The following is a 25,913-nucleotide window of genomic DNA, read 5'->3' on the forward strand; positions in this document are numbered from 1 at the left end:
TCTGTTTGTGTTGCAGAGATAACACCAACACCATTTAACAGCAGACACATGTAACTAGTTTGTATTACATTTTGAACGCGCTGGCTTAAATTAGGTCCAAGATACAGACAGAAATGTGAAAAATGTTACAACCATCCCCAGTCACCCCCCTACATAAAAGTACACGTTTGTTCATACTGTTTATGTTATCACTTACGAGGACACAAATCCCCTACCCTAAAAAGACATATACTTTTGCATGTATGTCTCATGGTATCCAACCATGCAGCTAGTTTTCGTTTCATTTCTCCAGCTTTAACATGTATGTGCAATTTACGCTACCAACCAAAATCATGGCAAACAAAGTTTTATAGTTTGTATGTATATATGTATAAAACTAAAAATGTGTTTGGTTTGTTTTTAAATAGCAGTTTAAAAAAATGACTGTCCGGTATTTGTGGTTTACATGAGGATTGGTGTACAGCATCAGTACAACCTGAAGGCACAGACGTCCCACTTCTGCCCTCTGTTGGTTACATCATGAATAATTGAGGAGAAGTAAAAACAACAAACACAGAAATGTTACTTAAATGTTGTTTTTTTTATTTTTATTCACCCCCTCTTTCAAATGTGCTATTGACAAAAGATGCACCCTGTACACATCATCATCAGACACTGTTGGATATCATTTATCTTGTCCTCTTGTCAGAAACCACAGGAAACGTTGATGTCATCATTACACCAGACAGCTTATTCAGTATTGGAGGTGGGTACAGCATAACATTTAGTGCATTTATTGCATCATAAAGCAGACATATAAATGATAGTAGTGCAATTATACCCCATCGTAACTGAGGAGATACCTTGATAGTCTCAGCTAGTGTCTCGTCAATGCTAGACTTTGTATTGCATACAGAATTTAGGCAAGTGAAACGTAATAGGAAATGATAATTGTAAAAAATTGTGCTTTGGACGTCCAAAGGATAATTCACCTTTTGTAGAAATTTCTTGCATTAAAAATTAAGCAAACAGGAGGAGCTGATATATATATATATTTTTTTTTTAATTGAAAGAAGGTACTGTGCTCTCTGTGTTTCATCAAATAGAAGTTATGTATCTCAAACCTGGTCCTTCAAGAATGAATGGGTGTCAGTGGAAGCAATCTTTATGGTGGTCCTAAATAACTGCAGTGCATCATTCTAAAAAGAGAGGAAAATACATATAAACACATGCTTTCTGAGGCCTTGTATATATTTGTGTCCTGTGACTAAAACCCTTCTACTTCCTGTCAGCATTTGTTGTTACTGTGCAATTTGATAATAATAATAATTATAATAATAATAATAATAATAATAATAACAATAATAATAATAATATCTGCATATTGAATATACAGTATGTACAGTTAAGCCTTGATAATGCATACATGTGACTGGTTATGTTGATTTACTCTGAAGGCTCATGTGAGGATGGTCCTAAAAAGCCCTTCTGATGAAACAGGAATACAATATGTCATGCACGTACATTAGATTATTTACATATGTGGTACGTTGTTAGCTGAGTTCTATAGTTTTACATGATAAAAGCAGATGCATCAGTGTAAGAATTTCTGTGCATTTTGAGATGCGTTGATTTTTGCAAGTACTGTAAGACATGAAATGGAGGGCAAACAGATGTTTAAATAAACATGAAAGAAAAGTTTGGATGAATATTTTGGTAACTGCAGCCAAAACATTGAACTGGTCTTATGACTGGAAATTATACATGTTCTTAATTTATGTGGATGCATATTTAATGTATATCCTGCACGGGCAGAGAGTAAGCAGTGGATACTAGACCTCTACTAACATAAATACACCACCAGAGGTCGCCCTACATGTACATATACGCCTGCAGTACTCATGCTGACTTTAGCTGAATATGCCAAAAGACAATGAAATCATTTAGTGGGGCTTATTAGGTAGAAACAATTCGCAATCTGTCTGTGTGCTCAGAGACCCGAATGTCCTGGAGATGAAGCTGCAGCACAGTGGTGTAGTGGAGGGTGGGTGTAAACGTACACAGCAACACATCTTTGTCACAGAGCAGCTTACATCCCAGGCTCTCAACCAAGCATCAGTCTACAGTCCACCCACTTCTTAGATACCACTACACCACCGGGCAGCAGTGAGACTGGAGCAATGCGTCTGTCCTCTATTGGAGTAACTTACATATATTAAATATCAGTGAATCTTCTGGTTATGCTACAAATGATACTTCTGGGCGGATCAAAATGTGCCAGAAAGAAGAAATGCAGTAACTGACACACAGTATGAAAAGTTCAAATGATTAAATGTGAGTGATGAGAATCACATTTGAAGCCAAATGTGACTCAGTGATTTGCAAAGTAACCACAGTTATTGTAAATAATCCTTCCTAAGTCGGTGGGCCAGCATTCATACATTCACAGCTGTGACAACAGATGCAAATGGACTGTTGATGTGCAACTCTCTGCTTGTCATGCATGTGTTTTGCATTACTGTTGCATACAGAGATGTGATAAGATATACTGAGAGCCAAGATATGAATTATAGATAGTAGAATAGTTACTGTAAAAAAAATAAACAAATAAAGAGAATAATTCAAAAAGGTGACTGGAAAAACAAGGAGAGAAAGTAAATGATAAAGGAAGAGGAAAGTTTTCATTTTCCTTGGGCGTCCCATTATTGGCTGACTCTGATAGAAACAACTGTGCCTGTGAGGAAACGTTTGGTTGAACTGGAGTGACAGCTCATAGAGAACTGTAGGGATGGAAGACATACAGAATGGGTTTCTCTTACTCTCTGCACTCTTTGGCCAGAGAGGGAAGCCAGGCTCATCAAAACCCTGCGACTATTCATGTTTGTGTTTTGTGTTATACCCACAGCTTTGCTATATGCTACAGTACTGTATGCTAACATACTCTGACGTCACAGGTGTGCAGTTTGTCTACAATGTGAGCTGAATCAGCCCATCTGTGTCTACCATGGCCACCTCTGGGTGTCTGAACACACATGGGCTAGCTCAGCTCTGCCAGGTGGGGGATGTGACTTCCAGTGTGAAAGCAGGGAGAAGTGAACAAGGTCAAGGTCAGGGTGGGAGGAGCGGTGAGCGGAAAGGGAAGGTAGTGTGCAGTGACTGCACCGCTGTACTGGTTTTTTGCTCCCAGTATGCATGCAGCTGTAGAAAGCGGCCCTGAGTTGTCGCGTGGCGGTGGGAGCAGGGAGCTCTTGCCGAGGGGGCAGCAGTGCGGTGGAGGCTCCTCTGTCTGTTATGTCGCTGGTCAGATCTTCCTCCTCCACCTGCTCTCTCCCTGTTTGTGTTTCTCCTCTTCCTCCAGATCAACAGCCTTCTGCTATATCCCTCTCTGGGGACTCTGCTCTTGCTCTCTTCTTCACCCCAGGTGTGGACAGAGAAGGTGATGGCTGGCCTTGAAGAGATGAGGGCTGCTGCTGCCCCCTGGTGGCGCCCTGGTCCCTGTGCTCTATGACTTCTAGTCTGACCCCAGCCGACAGCACAGGCTGCTCCTGCAGGGGAACATAAAGCACATTTAATAATAACAATAATCATAATAATAATAAGAATTATTTATATAGCACATTTCAAGGCACAGGTACAAAGTGTTAGATAAACAATAAAAAATGAATGATAAAAACATTTAAAAACAGTTTAAAACAAGATTGGGGGGGAGAGAAAAGTGGCCCTGAGGTTCAGTAAAAATGAGATGAAACAGTCTAAATTAATTAAATGAATCGACAAGAAACAGGATGATGACTTAATATAATAATAGATTTAAAACATTACTAGATTCAGACCCCAAGTCCTGAGATAGCACATCCATAAAAATATGTCTTTAAAAGGGATTTAAAAGAGGCTAAAGAGCTCACCAATCTAATCGCCTCAGGGAGGTTGTTCGGGGGGGGGGGGGGGGGGGCGAACAGAGAAGGCTCAGTCACCCTTATTCCTCAGCCGAGATTGTGAAATAGCTAATAGAGCTTTGGCTGAGGACCTCAGGTTGCGACTGAGCACATATGGTGTCAGTAAGTCTGAGATGTACTCAGGTGCAAGTCCAGAGCAATCCTCAAAAGTCATAAATAAAATCTTAAAATCAATTCTAAAATTTACTGGAAGCCAATGAAGAGACTCTAAGATGGGAGTGATATGCTCTTTTTTTTAGTTTTAGTAAGAAGTCTGGCTGCTGCATTTTGGACATTTAAGGACATAGCACAGTACCAGACCCAGAAGTAAAAGAGACAAAGACTAAGTAAAAAATAGAAACAAATTTCTTCTCACCTATGGCCGGGGTAGTGATCATTCTATCAACTCTTGAGTCTCAGAAAACTAGTGAATGGACACAGGAGGCAGAAAAGATGTGATTAATAATGCAACCAGAACGTTAAGAAATGAAGGATTAGTTGAATACGTGTCTCACTTGTTGGCTGGAGTTAGCTGAGGGTGGGGTGATCACGCTTTGGTCCAGTAAGGGGTTAACAGGGGCAGAACAGGGGAGGTGCGTAGCCCGCCAGTAAATTTCCAGGTACTCCGCAAGGTGTTCACAGGCATCGTCCAGCTGATTCTCATCCAGGATGACATCAAACATCTCCTAATGAGTCAAAGATAGGAACACGAGTGATGAGACAGAGAGGTTATACCGCTGTAGGTATTATCCCTGTATGAGTGTCTGAGCAGAGAGACGTACAGGTGGGCACTGAGCTAGCTTGTCCCCCGCCATCATCTGAACGTTGAGGTGTTTGCTTTGTGACTTCCCTCGAGATTTGATCAGCCTTTGAAGAACCTGTGGGATGAGCCAGAGACAAAGACAGTCGAGCAAAACTCAAGGTTATTGAATTCATGGTTCTGAGTTGATTTCCTTCATCCCTCCATTCCTTAATCATCACTGTAAAGGATTAAAAATGCTCATCACATGCTCTGAGAGTCCAAGATGACATCCTCAGATATCTCGTTTTAACTCCAAAACCCAGAGACATTCAGTTTGCAGAGGTCAAATCACTATGAAAATAGCTGCTGATTCATTTTCTGTTGATTAACTAATTGATGATTCCAATTTTTCACCTCTAATTTTAAGAAAGTAAATAAGTAAAGTTTATTTATATAGCACCATTCACAGAACTTGGCTTGAAAAACACAGTCACCTCTGGTTTTATAGCAAGTTCGAGGGACAGCCAGTCATTTTTGTTCAGCAGGCCATAAGAGCCCAATCGGCCGTATAAAGGAGGAGGTCAGCAATATATCGGGGTGTTGACCATGCAAAGCTCTAAAGGGGAGCACCAGTGTCTTAAAATGGATTTAGAGTTTGATTGGGAGCCAGTGCAAGGAGGATAAAATTGGTGTGATTTGTGATCTATTGTTATTTCTGATCTGCTTTTTGGACGGTTTGGAGACGGTCCAAAGAAGTTTGATCCAGGCAGGTAAAAAGAGTGTTATAATAATCTAAACAAGAAGCATGAATAATCATCTCCAGCTCAACCTTGGTCACCACAGATGTTAATTTGGCAACATTCCTCAAATGGAAAGAAGATGAGTTGGCTGACGGGAACTGGTCGAAGATGACACATTAATTTCTAAGGTTGAACACAACCATCGAATGACCCCATATGTTGCTTGATATTTAAGATATTTTCAGGAGCTTATTTGCATTTAGCTGAAGGCAGTTGTCAGTCATCCAAGTTTAACAGAAACCAAACATTTATTTGGACAATGGACAATGGGTTTCTCTCATCAGGTTTCAAAGAGCAGTACATCTGGATATCATCAGCATAAAAATGATAAGAGGTGCCGCTATAATCCGTCCTAGGGGCAGCATATGTATCAAGAACATTATTTTGATAATAATCAATAACTGTATAGGCAAAAACTTGAGTCTTGAATGAATTTCTTTGTGAAGTTTGCGTGTGTTGTGCTCTACTTTAGGCGAGGACACTTTGACGTAGACGATGATGGGGGCCAGAGAGGTTTTGAGGAGCTGTGCTGGGTGGTTGATGGTGTCTGCATCCAGAACGACCAGCTGAAGAGACTTGGCCAGCTCAAAGATCCTCTCTATCTCACTCTGGACCTCAGCTGTGGGCAAACCAAAGAAAGAGAGGCAGGTGTGTGAGACACGTCTAACAAGTTTATCACAGACTTAACATTAAAGAAAGAACAAGCATCTGTTTAATCTTTATTTAGCAAAAAAACCACCAAAGACACGTCACTCACCAAGACTGGAGCGAGTGTTGGATCTTTCCATTATTGCCTTCTTGTTCAGCACTGAGCGCTTCGCCAGTGACAGATCAGCAGTCACCCGCGTAATAGAGATCCTAAAGGAGAAGCGACTTATCACAGCACATCCACAACTGTTCCATTTCAAAGGATGAGATGAACTTGTACTCTCTTGCAGCTAAAAATAAATCATCATCATCATCATCGTCATCATCATCATCATCATCATCATCGTCATCATGTGTCCTATCGACCATGACAACGTGCTGGGCAGAATCCCACGAGCAGCTCTGAAGCTCAGTCACAGTGTTACCGTACAGTGAGCTGCAGCTGCAGAGAGCAGCGCAGACAGCCGTACCCACCTGCCGTCAAATCTGTGCTTGAGGAAGTCAAACAAGGCTTTCTGCATCATGTCTGTTACCTAGGTGACAGATAGGGAGAAGGAAGAGTTGAGAGAAGTTAGGAGAGACTACACACCTATGCACCACGTTATCACTTATATTTTTCATTGACTTTCTTCTGATTTTTTTCTTGTCCCCTTATTTAGCATTTAAGAGCACTACATCAACATTTACAGAATGGTTTTTATAACACTACACTTGTTGGAGCAGATATAAGGAAACTTTTAAATGTCTTTTAATCTATAGCTTGTGTCAAAACTTACAACTCCTCCTCTGAAGACACATTCTCTATTATCACAACACTGTTTTACTATACTGTCATGCATTATGTGTTTATACCCCAGCCTACACTTATGGATGCGAGAGGAGTTATAGTTGTATAGTTGTATGTAGTTATAGACAATTATTATTATATTATATTATATTGTATATATTATATTTTTCTATTTACATACATTTTACAATATCATTATAGCTTTTTTTTTTTTATTTCATTATTTTCATTATATTCCCCCTACAAATACATTTATATTACATTATTAATGTCCATTTTAATTTCCCTTTCACCCTCTGTCAAGACAGATACAAAACACAGATACATACAACTACATCACATATAAACCGTTAAACACACCCACACACTCACTCACTCACTCACACACACACACACACGCGCACACACACACACACACCATATACATTACACATCATATTCTTTTCATTTCTTTATCTCTTATTGTTTTTGTCATGTACATGCCTGTCCATGTGTATCCTTCGTTTCACACTTGTTTTTGTTATGCAAAGTCACTAATTAAAAATATATACTAATAAATAATACTATATACTAAATAAGAGAACTAAAGCAAAATGTTGCCTTGGCCTTTGAGTCTTGGACAGAATAGTCACTGTCAAATTTATACGATCTCTTTTACACGAGTGACCTGGTAGCAAAAAAAGAAATGGCAGCAAAATAGTCACGTGAGAACATACACAATCAATTTGGCACATTCACATTTAGCAGGATATGACAGGGTCGGAAATACATTAAAGTAAACGTATTCTTTCATTTTTAAAACAATTACTCTCCTCAGGAAGGACCCGAACAGACACTCTCAGTACAGATAGCAATGAGCACCATTAAGGATGACATGGATAGAAATAGTGTGTGTTTGCCTGTGTGTGCGTGTGTGTGTGCGCGCGCGCATGTACAGTGTGAGGATGAAGTGAATCAGTCTATTTTCAAACAGCCCTGAAAAATGTATGGCCTTCAGAATAGGGGATGAAGCGCACAGTGGCGTCGCTCCTCTATGTTGTAGGAGAGAGAGAGAGAGAGAGAGAGCGATGGAGAAAGAGAGAGAGGGGAAGAGAGCGTAAGAGCGGAAAAGAGGGAGGCTATGTTCAAGAACAAGACTGAGCAACTGAAAATAATATGCACAGGGAAGACAAAGCAGAGGGAAAGCAAGCGAGAGGGGGAGGCAGGCTGGCGTTCACCACTGGAGCATCCCCAAAGCACATCACCAGAGCGATACATAAATATTTCACACGCACGAAATAAACGGCTCGGCACACATCCTGCGCAGTCACAGAGGACGGAGCGAGGCAGAGAGAAAATACTGAAGACTCTCTGTCCAATGACACGCCTCACGTTTCAACATGTCCGTCTGCAGATTCATTGGAAAACTGAGACTAATCGTGCTTAAGTGCAAAGTGTTTTCATACATCTCATCCTATGCGCGTCACATGGAGTTTTAGTATAGGAGGACATCACAGACAGAAGCTGATAGGAAGGGGCATGCGTGCAGTTCAGTATCACAGATACAGAAAATGGATCTAAGATTCCTGCTGTGTGTGCTATAATTTCATCAGGATGTGACTGTGGTGTTTTGTATCAGTGTTAATGGGATAATGGAGGCGAGAGTGATTCCCTTTAGATCAAACCAGGCAAGTCCATATTGGACCAGAAAGCACAATCCAGATGGAAGTTGAACAAACAAAGGCAGTGCAGCGAAGAAAAAAAAAAAACAGAATAGACTGAACTGTGTTAACACTTATTTTCATTACTGATTTACTTTTTGTAATTTTTTTTCATTTAATCAAATCAAAGTGTATTAAATTAGGATAAATACCAGCAGAAATCACCACAGCATAAACCTTAAAATTGCTTATTTGTCAAACAGTAAAACAAGACAACGTGCTAGCACGTCTCTCAAGCTGCATTTAAACACAGCAGCGCTTTGGGCTAAATGCAAACATCAGCATGCGAACATGCTCACATTGACAATGCAAAGATGTTGATGTTTACCATGTTCACCATCTTGGTTTAGCATGTTAGCATGATAACGTTTGTTAATCAGCGCTGAACACAGCTGAGGCTGCTGCAAATGTCATCAGTGTTTCATAATTCATAGGTCTGTACCAGATTTCAAGGCAATCCATCCAGTAGTTGCTGAGACATGTCATTCAAAACTGCAAATGTCAACTTCATGGTGGCACTAAAGGAAAAGCCAGGGATGACCAAAGTCAGTGGGATTCATCCTCTGGGCACCATGAATGTCACATGGCAGTCTATCCAAAAGATGTTGAAGCATTGCAGCCTGGACCACAGTGGTTGACCAACCCACATACTGGCATCCCTAGAGCTGTATAGCATTACTAAAGTCTAATTTTTTAGCCCTAGATGTTTATTATTTTACTTTATAAATGACTTAAACCATGAAGTGCAGGGTTTGAACATTTCCCTGTGTATGCTCCAATACTCCTTCTGATCTGACCCAGAGAAACGTTTTTCAGTGATAATGAATCATTTTTTCTACAAACGAAACCTGTCTGGCTTTAAACTATGAATTTTATCAAGAACTAAAAGAAAATCATTGGTTAATTTTCTTTTGATTGACTAATTGACTAATTCACTGGCTAATCATTTCAGCACAAAGTCCATATCTAAACACATCCAGATAATTACTCCCAACACAAAGCAGAACCAATCTATACTAACTGTGGAGCAGTATTGAAGGTTGTCTCACCTCATATCCTTTCAGTGAAGGACCCACCAGCACCACCGGCCGCATAGAAGGAACCACGTCATATGGAGGAACGTGTTCAGTCTGCACAGGCCACAAGCACAGACAAGGTTTGTAGGTGGGAAATGTAAAGCATGTGAAAGTGAATTTAGTGGCTAACACAGCTAAAAGACCGGCAACTAGTCGCTGGTACACAGTGGAGGACACTGACAAACATACCTGTTTCTGCTTCTGTTTGGCTTTCAGAATAAACAGAGACGGCCATTAGGCAAGAAGTAGAATAACTAATAAAAGTCATTACCTCAGCAGAAAATATTTGAATTTTTGCGGCTCTGTAGAAGTGCACTAACAAAGAAAACATCCATGTAATGCTGGGCTGAGGAAAAGTACTTTTACATTAGCCTGTAAACTTAAGATCACAATTCAGTATAATCATTAAGTTTAGACTGATGTAAAAGGTAAAGTGTGCTCATATGATGTTTCCCAGCATGTATCACTTGGTGAAGGGAACATTTTATCCCAGGAATAGTCACTGTATGTAAATCTAACCCTGTGAGAGCGTGCAGTCCCAGTAGGGGCAGAGCAGACAGACGCGGCAGCAGGACTCCTCCGGTCTCACTTACCTGCAGATGGTGGGGTGGACCTCCGGCCTCCGGATGAAGCGTTCCCTCCTTTCCTGTGGAGCAACATAATGCAGAGCTTCATTATGCGTGAATCCCCTCAGGAGGCAATTTAGAGAGAAGGACTTTGAAAACAGAGCAACACATGAGCAAGAACTAGTTATGTCCAAAAGAATGTTTTCAAAGACTGTGTGAGACAGGAAGCTGGTAGAATTAGGGCAACGGGGAGACACGGGCAGAGACGCAAAGACAAGAGTGATACTGGATACTGTGTGACCTCTGACCTTGCTGCTGCTTTCTGCTCTTGTTTTATCCTCATGGCTTCAAGTTTGACCGGGCTCGGGATGAAAGTGATGTCTGCCCCTTCCTTCACCAGCCGACCAATCCACCAATCATTGTTGTATTTCTGCATGACCGTGAAACACAACTTATATGACTGAGAAGTTATGCTGCAAACATGATGACAGTGTATACTGTATATGCAGGTGGCAGTGACAGTAATGTAAAAATCTCAGCGCTGAAGGCCTCTCACCTCTTTTATGTGCAGAAAGTCTTTGGTTTCAAAGTTAATAGCAGCACCTTGGACTGGACAATCTTCATCAAGGGCTCCACAGTAACTCACATTGGTTTTCACTGCAAATGCTACTGGTTTAGACTGTTGAAAGACAAAGAAAGTAAGAAATATTCATGAGAGTCCGTACTTTACACACTGCCCCTCAGGAAGTGAAGGAGCAAGCTTTGACCTCTGACCCTCGGGCTCTCACCTTGGCTCTCTCCAGCTGCAGCTGAGCCTGGCGCTCGGCTTCACGCCGAGACGCCTCCTGGTCCTCCTCCAGGGACAGGTCGGAATCAGAGGGTCGACTAGTGTAGGAATCGGCTGAACCCTGAAAGAAAGGAGGACAGGAAAGGAATAACTGTTACAGCCAGAGCAGAGAGCAGTACTGTACTGTACTATTGTGATGGATTTAACCAGCACAACACAGTACCTAACACCTCATAGCAGCTGTTTGGAATTACTCATGATATAGTAACTGTTGAGTCATGATGGCTCAGATGCAGCTCCACCTACATCTCCCTCTGTGTCCTCCATGTCATTCCCCTTGTTCAACCTGTCTGTAAACCTGACTGTCCTTTCCAGAAGCCATGTGATCCAGCCTGCAAGTTCTTGCAGCTTTCCAAAGCAGCCCTCTCAGGGGAGCATGTGCGTGAGTACTGCAACAACACCAGCAACCAGTGGAGCACTGTTGGTTATTTATCCACTCAGCCAGGAACACCAGATGTTGGCGAAAGCCCAGAGCCTTCAACCAGGTAAACAAACTACGACACAACTCTGGATAATACAAGATAATGCGACAAAATCCAGCCTTCAATCCCTTTTATTAGAGTCCACATTGTTCTGGATTAACAAAGGTTGTGGTATAATATGTCACAAGACAAAGCAAATTGAATAATTATGTTTTGAGTTTGGGTTCTGAATTCTGAGTTTGGTTATCAGTGAGTCAAAATATTGTCATTTATATCAGAATTAAAACAATTAAATGCATATATTTGAATTTCAACACAATTTCAAGCCAAATAAGCACAATTTCAAAGTTTCAGTCATATGTCAGCTGACATCTGAGAGTATGATTTATAATTGAATAAAACCTTAAGTTTGTGGCAACAGCCTGGTATTTAAGAATATTCAAAAACACCAATAATCATTTCAAATCCCTTTAACAAGAACATCCCATTTCTGAACTACACAGAGAAAACAAAAAAGCTATCTGTTCTCTGTGAAACGCTGTTATGGAAAATAATAAAAACAGATTTCAGACAGATGCAGAACCTGTTACCCTCTTTACACTTAATAATAATAACAACTTTACTTACAAAGCACATTTAAAATCACAGTTACTAAGTGTTTTACAGTAAAGCACATGTAAACTTCCATTCTGTTAAAACCCTGACAAAGCTCACCTCAGAAGATCCTACATTTGTCCTCTCACTCCATCAGCAGCTGGCTCTCCCCCCAGTGGCTGCAGTCCCAGCTGGGTGCAGGGCTGGAAGACTCCTCACATACCAAACAGGATCACCCACATACGACAGCCAAATATAGCTCCATAACCACGTCATCCTTCTTTTACCTTTTTTTTTTCCCCCTCAACCTGTCTCCTACTCCATCCTCCCTTCCCCCCTCCCTCCCTCCCTCCCTCCCCGGCTCTGACTCTCCTTTGCTTTTTCCCTCTGCCCTCCAAAAATCTTTTTCAGCTGAATCCAGTGCAGAGTGTGTGGATATCATTTAAATATCAAAGCCTGCCAGAGGTGGAGCAGAATCTGAAGGGGCTACCAGCAGTAAAAATAAAACCTAATTAAAGCACAACTGCTTATGGATGAGAAAGAAGTGCAAGGAAGGAAGTATTCTGAAGTGCAGACAAAATATCCATGCATCTTCTTCAACTATTCTGATTGCACTTTTATATGGTTTTGCACTGTATTGAAAATATCCCTTGTTGATTATAAAATCACATATAAGAGAATAATAAAAATCCTTTGAGGCTCATGGACAATCCTTAAGCAGCACACTGCTCTGCTTAAAACTGCATGGATTCCCAAAGAGCTTCAGGGAAAATAGATAAATAGTAAAAAAATATAAAATAGTCGGATTTTCTTTTTTGTCTTCTTTTTGAGTTTTGAATCGTGCAAAACCTCGTGCATAGATTTCAGGGGCAGACGCAGAGAACCAGGTATCAAGGATAACAACAATAGTAACAACGATGGCCTCCACTTTTAACAAGAGTGTTGACAATAGCAGACAAATGTACTGGACTGTAATATGATTACAGTGCTGCACTGCCCATTTTCTTGTGCGTAAAATTGTGTGTATGTAATGTACAGTAAATTAGTACAGTAAATAATAGTGTTTTTAGAGTGCAACATAATAAACTCTGAAGTCTACTTTTTGTGTAAACAAAGGGTTTTTAAATTTCTTTCAGTTGTGTGGGAACTTCTACATGACAGCATGTGAACTGGTGTCGCTCTGTCTGCTTCCATCTCTTCCTCCTCAGTGCTTCTCACCTGCATCATAAGTGACTGATATTCACATGTTATAACCAATTGAACTGCAGAGTCATGTCACTTCAGTGGTATCTCTGGCACATCCCACGGCGCTGCGTCTTTGAATGACACAGCACCATGGGATGTTTCCAAGTCGCCAGGACAGATACTGAAACATCAAAAACATTATGGGCATGTACAGTGCAAGCTCTCAAAAGCTGTAACATTTTAAACCTGACGACCGATATGAAAATGCTGTAGGTAAGCTGAGATATGGTATGACGGTACTTGTAAATGTCCATCGACATTTATTAAAAATTGCAAAAAAAACCCCAAACATATCAGAGTCAACAACATATTTCACCACAGTGCGCTCTCAGTGTGTCTTTAGACAAACTCAGTCTGCCTTATTGCAGAGCTTTCACTCTAAAAACCCTGCTGCTCACCTCACAACACTGGGATCAATAGTGGAATCTGATATAATCACAGACACGCAGGTCTCTGTGTTGGGAAACTCACAGCCCATCGTGTTTTCTTGACTGTCTTGACATTTTTAAAACTACAAACGCCCACTCAGTCGTCCTCATAAAAAAGAGAAGAAACAAGAGAAAAAGGAAGATAATGAGAAATCCCTCACATACTGGAAGTCCTACTGGAAACTGAAACATGAGATAATGACTCTGCAGCAGTTGTGCATTTTCACCAGCAGAGGGAAGCATGCACATTGCAAACAACTTGCCTTTATCAAAGAGCCAACTGTGAATGACACTTTCCTCAATGCATGATTCAGTGACTGGTCATCTGTTTATACTTGATCTTCATTTTTGGAGTCAGTGTACAATATTTGATGAAAACTTGAATCGGCTACATATTTATGTAGATATATAAACTATTTATTAATTTTTATTGGTTCTGTTTCAAAAATCGTCGTCTACAGTCTTTGCATTTTAAAAATTTAACACTCTGAGTGGCTGTTACACCCAAAGTAGCGTCACGAAACTGACTAAGCAAATAGAACCACAAGTGTGGGCTCAGTTAGATTATTTAGAGGTGGGAATGACTAACAAAATAACAGAGTCAAAATCCATGACGTTCAACAGATGGGCCTCCCAGCGAGGTACAAGTTCAAAGCTGAGCTGTTAAGACAGAGAAGGTTGACAAACTGCATGTGTACAGTATGTCCAAAGAAGATGAGGGAGGGACGAGAGGAGAAGTGGGGAGATGCTGGCAAAGTGAGTGAACCAGAATAGACTTCTGCTGAGACAAGAGTGAGAGGGGAGGAGAGAAGACAAGATAAAAAGCAGAGAGATGTCTCAGAGCAGACGGATGGGGGACTCGTGAATGAAGAGGTCGAGTTCGCATGCAGAGTGATTAAACAAAAAGGGGAGCATCAACAGCGTACCTTGTTACAGATGAGTCCTGTAGCGCTCGAGTCGGAGGCAGACATGATTCTGCTCTGCCAGCGCTCTCTTCCTCCCCCCCATTGCACAAAAAAGGCGGAACCCTCCTCCCCTCTGCCCGTGGTTACAGGGGGGAGAGAGAGAGGGAGGCGCGCTCAGACTAAGTGCTTCACAGCTGACGTTGCTGCGCCGCTTCAACAGCCATTTCCTATACAAAACTGATGCCCTGACTGCAGCATTGGTGTGTGCACACCCGCATACTGGTACAGTACAGTGGGACTGTTCAGTTTCGTGCCAGCTCTCATGTAAGAGAAGGAGCTTTCGTCTGGTTTCATGCATCCTCTCCTCTCTCTCCTCTTTCTCCTCTCCTCTCCTCTCTCTCCTTTCCTCTCCTCTCTCTCCTCTTTCTCCTCTCTCTCTCCTCTCTCTCCTCTCCTCTCTCTCCTATCCTCTCTTCTCTCTCCTCTTCTCTCCTCTCTCTCTCCTATCCTCTCTCTCCTCTCCTCTCCTCTCTCTCCTTTCCTCTCTCTCCTCTCCTCTCTCTCTCCTCTCCTCTACTCTCTCTCCTCTCTCTCCTCTCCTCTCCTCTCTCTCCTCTCTCCTCTCTCTCTCTCTCCTCTCCTCTCCTCTCTCTCTCTTCTCCTCTCCTCTCCTCTCCTCTCCTCTCCTCTCCTCTCTTCTACCCTGCCACATATCTCATGTATCCCTCTCCAGCTTCACAAGTTTTCCTCTCATGTCAATTCCCACTTTGAGAAATCCTGAAAAAGTGACGTGAAATCATCCCGCTCCATGGGCAGGTTTGTATGGTGTTTACTCTCTCACTGCAGAGTATCATTTTTCACTTGGGCACAGACAGAACTTCTATAAATAAGACAGAACAAAGACTGAGCAGTTATGTAAGCCGTGCTAAGTGTTATTAACAATAACCGAGCAAGGAAAAGCTGAGAGACAACTGGGTGTGTAATTGTAATTCCTCTGCCAATTAGTGCTTTTTGGAGCAAGCTCTCTTTGCTGAACAGGTGACCTCCTCAACAGTAATAAAGGCAAAACTAACACAGAGAGCACAGTTAGCGGAGGATGGGGAGACCGACGGAACATGAATCGAAGGATGAGGAGGAATAGCGGAGGGCAGGGCTGTGCCCGCCTGCCTGTCCTGCACCATCCTTCTGACAGGAAGGTGATGCATGAGCCTACAGAACCGAAATGCAGCGGTGAGTCAGCAGGCAGCCATCTAGAGTCCATCAGATGTCTTAATAAGCCAGGAGAGAGGCCTCTATTGTTGGAGACAGCCCCGTTGTTCCTGGCAAGCCAGAGCTGCATGCCCGCTCTCCAGGTCGCCCCAGGCACTGAGGACCCTACTTTGGCGTCCATTATACTGGCAGCATGCGCTCTCTCACACTCATTCAACTTTGGCTGCTTAAGAATTAAGTGCACTCCACCAGGGCTTTTAGCAAGAAATGTCTCAGGGCTATATTTCTGCGTGGCTTTTTTAAAATTAAAGGGAAGCAGCCAGGCAAGCATACACACACACACACACACACACACACACACACACACGCACACAAATTATTGTAGTTAGAGCAACTTGCTCCCTCAGATGCCTCTGGAACAGAGAAGATAGGGTGACTATTTTCATCATTAGCGCTGCGCATGAAGCATCCATTGAGTAACACAGCTCTTCAAACAGTGGGAGAGGAATGCAGCGATGGAGGGAACGAAAACGGAAGAAACAAAAAGAGAGCTAGAAAGAGGGAGGGAGGGAAGGACGGAGGGAGGGAGAGGGAGGAACAAAACATGCCTATATAGCAAATTTGATTGATGGAGCAAGAGAGAGAGAGAGAGAGAAAGAGAGAGAGAGAACTTAAACACTCACAAAACTCCATGAAAAGTGTTTTTTTTTTATAAATATAATGTAATTTTTCTGCTTTGCCAGTGTTAACTCTGCAAGCTCTTCATATTGACGTGAGAAAGACGAGGGGGAAAGGTTAGAGAGTGAGAGCAGAGAGACAAGAAGGAAAGAGGAGAGGAGGAAGAGTACATTAGAACAATAGGACCAGAGATTAACAGCAGACGCTTTTACTTTTTATTATTTTCTTCTTCTTTTTTTTCTTTTTTTTTGCTGTTCAGTCAGTCTAAATATAGCTCTCCTCTCTCTCCTCGCCCCTCTCCTCTTCTCCTCTCCTTACACCCCTCCCTCCCATCTCATACTGGGGTTGACAGTGGGGAGAGGATAGTGGAGGATTGTCAAAGTTCACTGAGTTTTGATGAATTCCCTCCAGAAAGAGCAAAGCAGATCTGAGACTGTCTCAGCTATATTCACTGAAGCCAGATAGCCCATCTGAATGTGAACGAAGCGCCTGCACGGAGGAGAAGAGCAGTGTCTCTGTTCGGTCTGCGGCGTGTATACAGTCTCCGCAGTGATGTTTTCTCTTCTCTCCCAAACAATAATATTACATACAGTGCTCGGGCCTCCTGGCGCCTTCATGCAGGTGTTCTTCATAATGTTTCTTTTTTTAGCGCTTTTCACTCAAGTTCACGCAGGCCCTCACGACCAAAGAGAAACACAGAGACGAGAACTTGAGCGAGGTGGGTGTGGGAACATGTCTCATAACGACATCCAGAACTTAATGTAATTTGTCAGCCAAGCTATATTTGGATCAGTGACAAGCTAATTCTCATCAAAGCGCGGCTATTTACTCGTGCTGGTACGGTTGTGGTGTTTTTTTATGTTTTTCTACCAACTTATATTTTTGAATATTAAATGCAACAATAAATCTGAAGGTTTGACATGCCCCTTTTTTGCAAGTGTTTTTGCTACCAGAGAGCTGCCCAGCGCAACCACACTCTCCTGTAGGTGCTGTTAGCGCCCGAGAAGCTCTGCACCAACTGGGACCTAAGCAGCTTTCTAAAGGAGACTCCAGCGTTTTCCCAGTACATCTAGAGGTTCAGCCTTCGCAGTCACCTGCCGCCATGTTTCCCACCCTTTGACTTGTGAAGAAGCACGTTACTATCTGTGCGCAGTGGGAGCTGATGCAGCGTTACGGGCAGAGGTGGATCATGGAGAGCCAGAGAGAAGGTCTCCTGACAGTGCAACCAGAGTAGGGGCAGAGTGGATCAATAGGAGAGCCACCCAGATTGATACTCCATCCTGTCCCGAGCGAGCTCCACCCTCCTCCTGCTCTAATGTTACCTCAGGATACTTTCTCCTTCTTCTGCCTGTAATGAGCCCTTGGCAGATCCTGCAGCCTATAAATAAACACTTTCAAGTAATTTCAACACACGCTACACAACAGCTCTCTCACCCAAGAGCGGAATGCAACAGCAGAACGGAGATTTAAGAACAAGGGACATCTTGTATGAGCCAGCTACAAAGAGGAATGCTACTGATGCAATGAGGGCGATGTAATGACGTGAATCATCACAGAGGGGTCGACGGTGAAGCCGGCACACATAGTGGAGGAAGAGGAGCGGGGCGCAGCGAGCCCAGTCAGGGATCTCTATCTTTCATCCACGCTGTCGACTCGGCCTTGCCGGCTATGCTGTGCATACTTAGGCTTTCATCCCTCCAGGGATCCCTCAACCTGACTTCACCAAACTGCTTCAAAGTGCAGAGAGGCTGGAGCTAACCCACATAGAGCTGTGTACCTACAGTGCAGCACAGAGCGGCACAGCACTGCTGCATCCTTCATTAAATCAGATGTATTTGTTAGAAGCTGACCTGATTTAGGCTCTAGGTTTGAGTTGGGCCTAATTGGTGCGTCTTGACTGGTGGGCTGGGCAAACTGAGGGAATGTCAGACTTATCAATATGTAATGGTGCCCTACATATTCGCACATTCCAGCTTTACATCTAAAAGGAGAACGTTTTCTCTCGTCTCTACATGAGGTTGGTTTATCTAAACACTAGAGATTGCAGATGTTGCAGCCAATTTAGCTGAATAATGTGGAGATGTTTAAAATAGCAGAACGGAGAGATTTCCTCGATAAGACCAGCTAAACAGATGTCGTGATAAAATGAGAGCGCGTACTTCGTTACATTATGACTTTGTTCTTGTCTTTATAGTATAAATCTTTACCTTTTAAAACAGGGTTTCTACACAGGAACTCAAAGAAAGGCTGGAGCTGGAATCTTTGGCCCTCTCAACATTGCTGGTTCATCAAATTTAATCAAGGCATTGCACACTGATGCGCCAATACACACACATATGCACAAACACACACACACACACACAAAGCACTTCGCTCCTCACGGGACAGGCTTTTAGTGCTCTGTCTCATGCAGTATTTAATTGACCCCACACAGGAAGCCTAGCAGTCCCAAATGCACTCCTTCCCCCCATCAACAGAGAAAGCATGAACGCCTGCGAGTATGCCCACAGCTTCCCACCACTGCTCCTCTGTCACACAACTGCACTAAATGCCATTGTCTGCTGTAGTGCAACTCAGACTTGCCACAGAAATGTCAGCGCTGAGGGTGAGGAGTCTGGACATCCGTCAAATTTGTTCAAAACGCTCAAAATGTAGATGGAAATTCTGCCACGTCCCACTGTGACGGCCACGGACGTACATCAAGACAATTTCTCCAACTTTCAGTTAAAAATCACAAGCTGAACCGTCTTCCTGTTTCTATCAAGTGATCCTACATTTGATCAGGTATCACTGTATTATCCTTAAAATGTGTCTCATCAGTGTTTCCAGTGGCTATCAACACGATTTTCACCGAGGAGGAGATTAGATGGAGAAGAGATGGCAGCGTACTTACTCAGTTGGAGGTAGGAGAGCACACTCCCCGTCTCTCTTGCTCGCTCTCTCTGCTAGTCAGTCATGGTGTGCTCTCTCTCTTGGGTAACACTGAAGTGTACTGTAGCGTGCTTGTAAGCAGTCTATCCCTCTCTCTTTCTCTTCACCCCCCCCCTCCACCACCACCACCACCACCACCCTCTTATTCTCCACCACTCTCAGTACACAACCCTTTGCTACGTCAGTGAGGCTCTCTCTACTCTGCATATCATCCTTCCCACCCTCTCTCCTCCTCTCCTCCTTCATCTCTACCTCGCCTGTCCGGTGGGACTCTCTCTATCGCCAAGCGGACGCTAAGTTCATTCAGGACTCCATCATGATACGACATCACTGTGGCAAACAAGACGACCATGTGACGCTCTGTTGGAAGAGGCTCATAGAATGTAACAGCAATCAACACTTTCAGATCCAGAGAGTCACACAGGCAAAGAAACAAAACAAAACAACACTTCTTGGATACAAGTGGCCAGATGTATGTGGACAACGGAATACACCTGAACATCTCATATCAAAACCTTCTCTGTGCAGAACAGTCTTGTTCTTCCTCAGAAAACCCCTTTCTTTGTGGTTTTATAGTCTAAACATCCATCACAAGTTGTAGCATTAAGTTTCTCTTTGATTGAAATTAGCTGGCCTTTCTCAAGCCATGTGAAACGGCCCCAGACCGAATCTACGCACAAGAAAATGGACGGGAGTGTCCACATATAACCATGATGCGTCACTCAAAAACACAAAATCTCAAAGGGGAAAAGTCTTCGATTTTTACAGTCCTATCACATCGTGTTTTTGCTTTTTTTTTCAGCCACTGTGGATTTCAACATGTCAGAAGCCAAAAGTTTAGAGACAGGAGAAAGTCTTATGGCGGTGAGGGGCTATGGGAGCCATGTTAGTTGTCTCTGTTCGACATGTGGAGCCGTCCCCAGTGTAGCCCTCTGTTCACCAAGTGTGTTGTGTAGACGTCATGGCTGGCTGTACTCTGACAGCTGCTCAGCCGCTGAGTGCATGTGTTACGGATGTGTACAGATGTGGACGTGGGAGATTTTTAAAAAACAAAAAACTGTACAAACCAAGCCAACATCTCACGACAAGAAGGATGTAATTGTTCTATGTGTTAATTTGTGCACAGAATGTACAGCGTGAAATAAATAACATGCAAATAACGCACCATAAAACCATGACTGGATGATGTGAAAATCTCCAGCAAAGTTCAGATCCATAATTCATAGGAGAGGTTGCGGGAAACAGTGAGGTGGAGTAGGAAAAAAAAAAAAAGAGAGAGAAGGAGAGAGAGAGACAGAGGAGGCATCCATTCGAATTCTGCATGAGCTGAAGATGTGAATAAAACATGAATGAATGAAGGTTTGAAAGTTAAACTCCACGGCGCTTTGCACTGAGCTGGAGAAAAGCAGAAAAAGGAGAGAGAGAGGGAGAGAGAGAGGGAGAGAGAGCAGCTTTAGGAGCTGCACCCAAGCATTGAGTGCAGATGTCTGTCAGTCTGTCCCACATGAAGCGCCTCTGTGGGCAGAGCTGCTGCTGGTGCATTATGGATGAGGGGCTATTTTAAGGCACTGGGGATGCTGATTTTTGATTTTTGAGTGGAGGGAGATGACACCTGGCTGCTGCCAAATCCTTTCATGAGGTTCGTGCAGTACTTGATGGGTTCAGACATGCAGGTACGGCGTGTGTTCCAACGCAGACCTGATCCCTGTTTGAAGTACACACACCCAGAGGAGGGAGGAGGCAAACAGACGGGTGGGATGCCAGGGAAGTGAGGGAGAGTGTCACCGAGCAGCGCTTCACACAGACTGGGTAGTTTATGTAGTGATGAAGCACAGATATATTACATAATATGTGCTTCTCTGAGCAGTTCATGTAACCCCTACACAGACAGTTTGTTCAAGCTGCCAATGTGAATATTACCAGTACTTTACATGTTTCTGCTTCATAATATGAAGCATATTATTATTAAATCAAGATGACTGTCTAGCTCACAGCTGACTAAATTAATTAAATGATAAATTAAATATTTTTGATTAATATTGGTGTTCATGTATAACATAATTACTCATGGGTACTTTACTCCTAACTGGGAATATGAAATGGCACGAATGTACTCTTCATGCAACTGCAATGGAAATATTGGCATATGTATGAAAATAAAAATCATATTTCAAATTCACCAACTTTCAATTGTGTCCTCGGCTTCATGGTGCTGCCTACAATCTGACGAAATAATCTATTTGTCATATTGACAAGAAAAAGATTTTGGTTCAGCTCTGCTCCTTCACCAAATAGAGGAAAGGCAAAATAACAGAGAAAAATCTCATTCTAAAGCAAGTCTCCCCAAACCTCACTAAAAGTTATATACTCCACATAAAATGGCACAAATCACACAGGTCATTTGCAGCTTATTTTCCGAGAAGGAGATGTTTAATTTGAAGAGCGAAAGCAGCCTCAGTGGGACGCTGGAGAGACTTTTCACACTCACAGGATGAATCTAGTGCAGAGACACTGACTAGACTCCCTGCAGTTTGCCTACCAGACACACACTGAAGCAAATGATGCAATCATCAACTGTATGTTCTCTAGAGGACCTTTTCCCAGCTGGATAAGGCTGGTAGGACTGGCCGGCATAGTGCGTTTAGACTTTTCAGGCACCTTTAACACAGTCCAGACCCTCTGGGTGGGAAACAAGCTCATAGAATTACAGATGGACGCCCTGATGGTGTCCGTGGATGAGGGATTATCTCACCAGTGAGCCACGGTTTGTCAACCTTTCGCAAATTGTGCTGATTACTAATGACACAATATCTACCTCTTTATGTTTCGGTCTGTCTTGTTGTAAATCAAACCTCCAGGAAGTGACCACGGAGAAAAGAAAGCGGTGCCATCATGTCGTGGTAACCTCAGATTGTAAGAAGGTGTCAGGCTTGAGTAAGCAAATCAGGGAAAAATATCAATCATAAAAAGACCTAAAAAAAAAGATGAAAGGTTTTGTGATTTTTCTTTTTTTGTGGGGGGGGGGGGGGGGGGGGGTTACTTATTGCATGGTTGTTTCATCACACTTCTCTTCATATAATACCAGAATTCTCTGCTCTCTGTTCACCAGCAGATGAGAGTGGACTAAAAGAGTTAATGCATTTGTAAACATGGGATTACAATTTTGAGTCATTGAGATGAATATTGTTACATGACGTACGTTGGATGTTGCAATTCCATTGACAGCGATTACATCATCAGTGACTGCACACAGCACTGCTAACAGAGGGAACTCTTTAACACTAAGTGTGACCCAGGCTCTTCACATCTGTTCTTTAGGTTGTCAGTGGCGTTTTTCCTGATGTCATTCTGTTGCAGAGTGTACTGAGAATATTATGTTCATAATGTGAACACAACCCGAGTTAATGAAGGATGACTAGCAGAGTGTTAGTGTAGGTCAGGCTGACAGTGAGGGAGAGTTGCTGTGTTGTCATTTTGTTTGTACAGTCATGAGCAGTGGAATATGAAGGTTTTTCTCATCCAAATTTGAGTAAACACAGTTTTATCACACTCTGGCTTCATGTATCATTTTATATGTGACAGAATGAGTATCATATGATCTTGTCCTGGAGCAAAACTGCAATTATTTCTCTCATAGCCTCTAAAAGAAGAATGCGGGAGCATGCAACGGACCCACTGTGGTGGATAATTGTGTTCATCTGTTGCTCCAGATGAACAGTTCTATCATTTTTGCTCAAAATGGTTACCATGAACATTTAAAAAAAAAAAAAAACCCCACTGCAGCCCAGCTCAGCTGCCCCTAATTTCTGCTGGCAGACTGACAGTACCAATGCATGCGAAGAGAAAGATTCCCAGTGAGGTCAGCCTGTCTAATTTCATTATCGGTATCCCCACGAGGACCTGCTTCTACCTTTACTGCCTCATGTCTGGGGGTGCACCAACAAAAAAAGAAAAAGAAAAAAAAGAAGAAAAAGAAGCTCTGCACGATGCATGCAGCTCGCTTTTGAAACCCCTTCTTCGTGCAGCGCAGTAGCAGCCAACATCTCACTCAGTTCCCCCCCGACCACCTACCGGAGAGAGGCGAAAGAAGAGGAGAGAAGCTGAACGTGAACCAACCTCGTTGAGCAGAAAGACGCTTGAATTGGTCAGGGACATCCGCAGGTAACGGCGATCTCGGTCACCTCAGCACAACTTCGGTGGAAAAAAAAAAAAAAAAAAAAAAAAAAGCCACAGTTTGTTCAGTGAAGACGAACTAGAGGCAGAGCGCCGCGCCTCGTCCCAACATTTCCCCCACACGGGAGGAGACGGCTCGGCTGCTTCTCAGCGCTGCGTTTGGATGTGAAGCTCCGGCGGCATCTGCGCTGTGAAAGTCTCTAGTTTCTGGATCCACGGCATGATCAATGACTGTACACAAAGCCGCACACGCACGGACACACGGATGGATAGATTACAGCTTTCGTGATAAATTATGCAAGACCTGCACTTTTCACACAGCCCGGTCCCCCCGGGATTTCTGCGGGCTTCTTGTTCGGATTTGCTATTTTTGAATTTGAATATATGATGAACAACTGTGAGTTTGGCATCAGCCCTCTGCGAATCTGTGCCCTCAACTCACTCACCGACTCACCTGCTGTTCTTAGAATTTAACTACATGGGTTTCTATCTGATAAATTATTGACTCACTACCTTTTCGACCCAGTTATTAAAAACAAAAAGTGCCCCCCCCCAGAAGGTTCAGCAGGATTTGATGCCTGTAGCGTGAAACTGATGTGAATGGATTGACTTGTTGAAGTGTCACTATAGTGCTACAGTATGGTGAGAAAAACAACATAGTTACATATGGGTCCGTGTAAGGGAATGAACACAGTCTGAGAAGTCCCATCACATCATCTACTGTATATCTGCTGAGGCTGTCCAGGCAGGGAGGAAGGGAGGCAGGTCATCTCGGTTTTCACTGATCCAGCACTTTGCCCCCCCCCCCCCCCCCACACACACACACACACACACATCCTATAAATGCCTTCCATTTACAGAGGGCCAATCGACCGCCCCCAGTCAGGTATCTTATACTGCCAATGTCAAAAAGCAAGGAAGAAAGTCACTGTGGACACACACACACACACACACACACACACACACACACACTCAGGGGCCTATAAAGTGGATTGTGGTTTGTTTGAATTTACTCTGCACTCAGATCAAGGCATCTTTAGTTGAGATCTACAAAACAGGAAATAAGATAATCTGAGAGATGTTACACAGCAACTGTTGCTTTCTGGTTACAATCCAGGGCAAATTAAAATTTAAAGCTCCCCTCCAAACATGTTCTAATATCTATTTTTTTTTTAAAAACTGCTATGAATAATACATCTATCGTTCAATTCAAGAGTTTCACTGCTGGAAACAAGATTTCTCCTTCTTCTCTGTAAAGTCCATTCTCAGTGTTTATGCTCCGGAAATTTCCAGTGTCCAGGTCGGACTTGTGAAAGTTTTAAACCTTGTGATGCCACGTGCTTGTCGGCTCATCTTAATCTCTGATGTAAGGTGAAAAACTTTCCCTCTTCAGGCTGCAAAAGTGAAAACTGTTTTGGAGGATGCATCACTGCACAGTGAAGGTCAAACATCCAAGTGAAGTGACATAATGTAAAACACATTTATGAGTTGCCATCCCATGGGACTTCACATTGTGCTTCATATCCACTTGTGAGTTGTGGATGGTACAGGGACAAAACAACAGAGTGGTGGCCCATAAACTCTCGGTTATACGCCCTTCACCTCCAGCAACAACCATTCGTTTTATATCTTGTGTTTCCTCCAACCTCTTAGTTTCTCTGCAGAGAAATAATTCACAGTAATGGGCTTTCTACAGAGATGAGCCATGTTGAGGATCAATGGCGCCCACTGCTGGGCAAGCTGACGAAAATGGCAACGTGCAAGGTCAAAAAGTCTGAGACCACTTCATGGGGAACCTTTGGATGCCACTGTGGACAAAGTTACAATCACTGCAGTGTTATTAACCACTACATAAATATACTCTACTATAGCTAGAACTATGTAAAACACTGCGACTACAAGCTGTACACAGATAAGTAAAAGGCCCATGACACTCCTCCTCCTCCGGAGGAAGACCCCAGACTGAGAGAGACGACTCTAAGTGTGTGTCATTGTTTCTGGTTCTTTGCCATAATTCAACATCTGTCATTGTTTAATCTTTTGTGGTTGTTTTATGTTTCTTTTGGGGTTTTTTGTGTCACCTTGGGATTGGTTTGCATTTCTTTTTCTGTGTTTTTTTTTTAACTGGACTTTAGGCCTTTCCAAGAAGAAATATTAAATCACTCTTAAGGAGGCTCTGAGGCCCAGAGGCCCGAGTTATCAGAGGGCCCCTGGACCTGTGCCCGGCAGTCCTGTTCAGTGTTCAGCG

At 42.9% G+C, this 25,913-nt stretch overlaps 1 protein-coding gene across 3 annotated transcripts; it reads right to left on the reverse strand.

Annotated features, from left to right (window-relative positions):
- Window positions 1-559: 559 nt before the first annotated feature.
- Window positions 560-24,210, reverse strand: cacnb3b (calcium channel, voltage-dependent, beta 3b). 3 transcript variants are annotated; one of them, XM_056386016.1, is made up of 14 exons: window positions 14,696-15,075; window positions 11,022-11,141; window positions 10,790-10,912; window positions 10,542-10,663; window positions 10,261-10,313; window positions 9,857-9,876; window positions 9,641-9,721; window positions 6,579-6,637; window positions 6,214-6,314; window positions 5,924-6,075; window positions 4,697-4,792; window positions 4,430-4,600; window positions 4,291-4,338; window positions 3,385-3,524 (listed from the first exon to the last, which is right to left on the reverse strand). In XM_056386016.1, the coding sequence occupies exons 1-13, from the start codon at window positions 14,738-14,740 to the stop codon at window positions 4,309-4,311; spliced, it is 1,173 nt and encodes a 390-aa protein (XP_056241991.1). In that variant the 5' UTR covers window positions 14,741-15,075; the 3' UTR covers window positions 3,385-3,524; window positions 4,291-4,308. The 3 variants fall into 3 exon arrangements, with proteins under 3 accessions (XP_056241990.1, XP_056241989.1, XP_056241991.1); XM_056386015.1 differs by lacking the exons at window positions 4,291-4,338; window positions 14,696-15,075 and adding an exon at window positions 23,609-24,210 and having other exon boundaries at window positions 560-3,524; XM_056386014.1 differs by lacking the exon at window positions 4,291-4,338 and having other exon boundaries at window positions 560-3,524.
- Between the last annotated feature and the right edge of the window lie 1,703 nt (window positions 24,211-25,913).

The sequence above is a fragment of the Seriola aureovittata genome, chromosome 9 (assembly GCF_021018895.1).
Source record: "Seriola aureovittata isolate HTS-2021-v1 ecotype China chromosome 9, ASM2101889v1, whole genome shotgun sequence".
Classification (NCBI taxonomy): Eukaryota; Metazoa; Chordata; class Actinopteri; order Carangiformes; family Carangidae; genus Seriola; species Seriola aureovittata.